This window comes from Lottia gigantea (genome assembly GCF_000327385.1).
Source record: "Lottia gigantea unplaced genomic scaffold LOTGIsca_95, whole genome shotgun sequence".
NCBI classification, from domain to species: Eukaryota; Metazoa; Mollusca; class Gastropoda; family Lottiidae; genus Lottia; species Lottia gigantea.
In genome coordinates, this window is record NW_008711088.1 from 19,798 (window position 1) to 23,082 (window position 3,285).

Here is a 3,285-nt window from a genome sequence, read left to right on the forward strand (position 1 = left end):
CCCCACGCCTGGGTTTGTCGACTCCACTTCTTGTAAGTTTGGAAAAAAAAAATTTTTGATGAAAAAATTATAAATATTAGGCCATGTGTGTCACTTACCAAATTGGTAAAAATAAATTCGAATCTCGTACTGTTGCATTTAGTTAAAACATACAGAGCTTCTGAGGTTCCACGTAATTTCTAAAATAATAAATTAATATATGGTGATTAATACTAAATACTAATAGGAAGGGACATAACTCTAGTTATGGATATACTAGTGACAGGTTGTAGCACAGTTGGTTAGAGTGTTGGAATATTACATGATGTCACTTCCTTGGTAATGTTGAATAAATTGTGGCTATGAGTTCTCAGTCGACGTGGTCATCTTTCCTCATAATTCCAGTTTACCCAGCTGTAAATGGGTACAGATAATCCAGGAAAGATCAATATCAAGAGGTTTGGTCAAGGATCAGCTGGTAGAAAGGATCCTTGTAAACCTAAGTTGTTATTCTTGTAAAATCATTACCAAGAGGTTTGATCAAGGATCAGCTGGTAGAAAGGATCCTTGTAAACCTAAGTTGTTATTCTTGTAAAATCAATACCAAGAGATTTGACCAAGGATCAGCTGGTAGAAAGGATTCTTAACTATGAACCTAAGTTGTTATCCTTGTAAAATCATTACCAAGAGGTTTGACCAAGGATCAGCTGGTAGAAAGGATTCTTAACTATGAACCTAAGTTGTTATCCTTGTAAAATCATTACCAAGAGGTTTGACCAAGGATCAGCTGGTAGAAAGGATTCTTAACTATGAACCTAAGTTGTTATCCTTGTAAAATCATTACCAAGAGGTTTGACCAAGCACCAGTTGGTAGAAAGGAACCTAAGTTGTTATCCTTGTAAAATCATTACCAAGAGGTTTGACCAAGCACCAGTTGGTAGAAAGGATCCTTGTGAACCTAAGTTGTTATCCTTGTAAAATCATTACCAAGAGGTTTGACCAAGCACCAGTTGGTAGAAAGGATCCTTGTGAACCTAAGTTGTTATCCTTGTAAAATCATTACCAAGAGGTTTGACCAAGCACCAGTTGGTAGAAAGGATCCTTGTGAACCTAAGTTGTTATCCTTGTAAAATCATTACCAAGAGGTTTGACCAAGCACCAGTTGGTAGAAAGGATCCTTGTGAACCTAAGTTATTATCCTTGTAAAATCAATACCAAGAGGTTTGACCAAGCACCAGTTGGTAGAAAGGAACCTAAGTTGTTACTCTTATAAAAATGGTTCTTTCTTTCTTGATTAAAAATTTATATTATAATGGCTACTTACTGAATTTGCTGTTTTTGTAGAAATATTAATAACACAATTAAAACCAATAGCTGAAAAAAAAAAAAAATAAAGATGATTTAACTCAGTCCGTCCGTCCGTCCACAATTGCTCGTAAACACTCTACAGGGCACAATTCTTGATGGATTTTAACGAAACTTAGTATGTGTGTTCGCAATCACCCAAGGATGAACCCTATTGAAAATCAGCGAAATCGAAAAATATTTAGCATGAACTATTGCCCTTGTTAATTTTAGCTCGTAAACACTCTAGAAGGCACAATTCTTGACAGATTTTGACGAAACTTGGTATGAGTGTTTGTAATCACCCAAGGATAAACCCTATTGAAAATCAGCGAAATCGAAAAATATTTAGTATGAATTATTGCCCTTGTTCTTGCAAACGCGTTCAATTTTTAGCTCGTAAACACTCTAGAAGGCACAATTCTTGACAGACTCTACAAGTCACAATTTTTTTGTTCATAATCACAATTTACAATAGATGTCATTATTTTCCTGAGAAACTATTTTGGTTAACAAATAAGAAAATTTAATTTAATCATTTAACATGTCCCTAACCAGCCACCATACATGTACAGCATCATAAGATACTATAAATAGACCAAGTGGAAAATCCAAGACAGATATCCAATCATAACTTAGTCATGTGACATCCCAAGATGCAGCAGTTTATCTGATTTCATTTTATAAATGTCATTCAAGAGAAAAGGTTTGCTTAATCATTTCATTTTCACCAATTGTAATGATACAAAAATGAAATTAAACATGGGTCATAGGGGAAAGGTTTTGTTTCTTGAAAGATTGAATTGAGTTGCTGGATAAATAGGCTACTATAGGAAAAATATTTAGTATGAATTATTGCCCTAGCCTGCAAACCGTTCATTTTTTAGGTTGTAAACACACTAGAAGGCAGAATTCTTGACAGATTTTGACGAAACTTGGTATGAGTGTTCGTATTCACCCAAGGATAAACCCTATAGAAAAATCATGGAAATCGAAAAATTTTATTCTACAAAGCAGAAGTTTAAAACAAATTTGACAACTTGATGAAATTGATGACAATCAAAACTAAACCTTTTGAAATATAAAATACAAGTTATCGCCGTTATTCTTACAAATGTGTTTGATTTTTAACTTGTGATGGCACAGTTTGTGATGGATTTGGGTATAAGTTGAATATTTCCTGGTGTCTGTTTGCTATTTTCTAACAAATATTCAATTTCAGTGGGTGTATATTACCTTGCCTGGCAAGCTATCTTCATTTTGGTTGGTGAGATGAAATGGAATTTAATACCCTGCTTGTCTGTGTGTGAATTTGATAATGAAAATAGGGCAACACCATGCAGTGTATAAAATCAAAAAGATATTTTGATATGTTTTTGGCACCTCAAAATTGTCAGAAATGAGTTCTCTGGGCCTTTAATGCTTCAAATTTTCTGAGTACAAAATCTGAGCCCCAGCACCAATTTATTCCTGGCTACAGGCTGCTTTTCCATGTAAAAGAAAAACCACAAAGAGAGAACAGTACTTACATAGGTTAACTCTAGGTAGAGCTAGAGAGTGCCAAATTAATCTTAAATTGGTCACAACTAATCTACCTGTAAAATATATTAAATATAAATAAACTTACTGAATACATGTTGCTATTTATTAACACAAAGTTATTTTAAATTATTCAGTACCCTTTTAAAGCCTAGGCTACTTCATAGGCCCTTTACGATTTAGTAACGTCATCAAACACTTAGTTTTAGTAGAATTCCAGGAACCACAGACGTCTGATTGAAAATTAGAATGGTGTAAATTGATGCTATCAGTGTCTCTGATATACATAAAATATTTAAAACCTCTTTACAATCTCTTTAACAAGAACCACAGATGTCTGATTGAAAATTAGAATGATGTAAATTGATGCTATCAGTGTCCCTGATACACATACAAAATTTAGAAAACCTTTTTACAATCCCT

General features: G+C 33.8%; 1 protein-coding gene across 1 annotated transcript in view; it reads right to left on the bottom strand.

Moving 5' to 3' along the window:
• LOTGIDRAFT_207456 (hypothetical protein) overlaps positions 1-3,285 on the bottom strand; it is a gene marked incomplete at its 3' end in the record, with an annotated part of 19,358 nt that overhangs the window by 13,933 nt on the left and 2,140 nt on the right. Inside the window, exons 3-5 of the mRNA XM_009068846.1 lie at positions 2,853-2,918; positions 1,304-1,353; positions 99-179 (exon numbers count right to left, since the gene is read on the bottom strand). Of these exons, the coding sequence (XP_009067094.1) occupies positions 99-179; positions 1,304-1,353; positions 2,853-2,918 (197 nt within the window). The remainder of the gene's footprint in view (positions 1-98; positions 180-1,303; positions 1,354-2,852; positions 2,919-3,285) is intronic.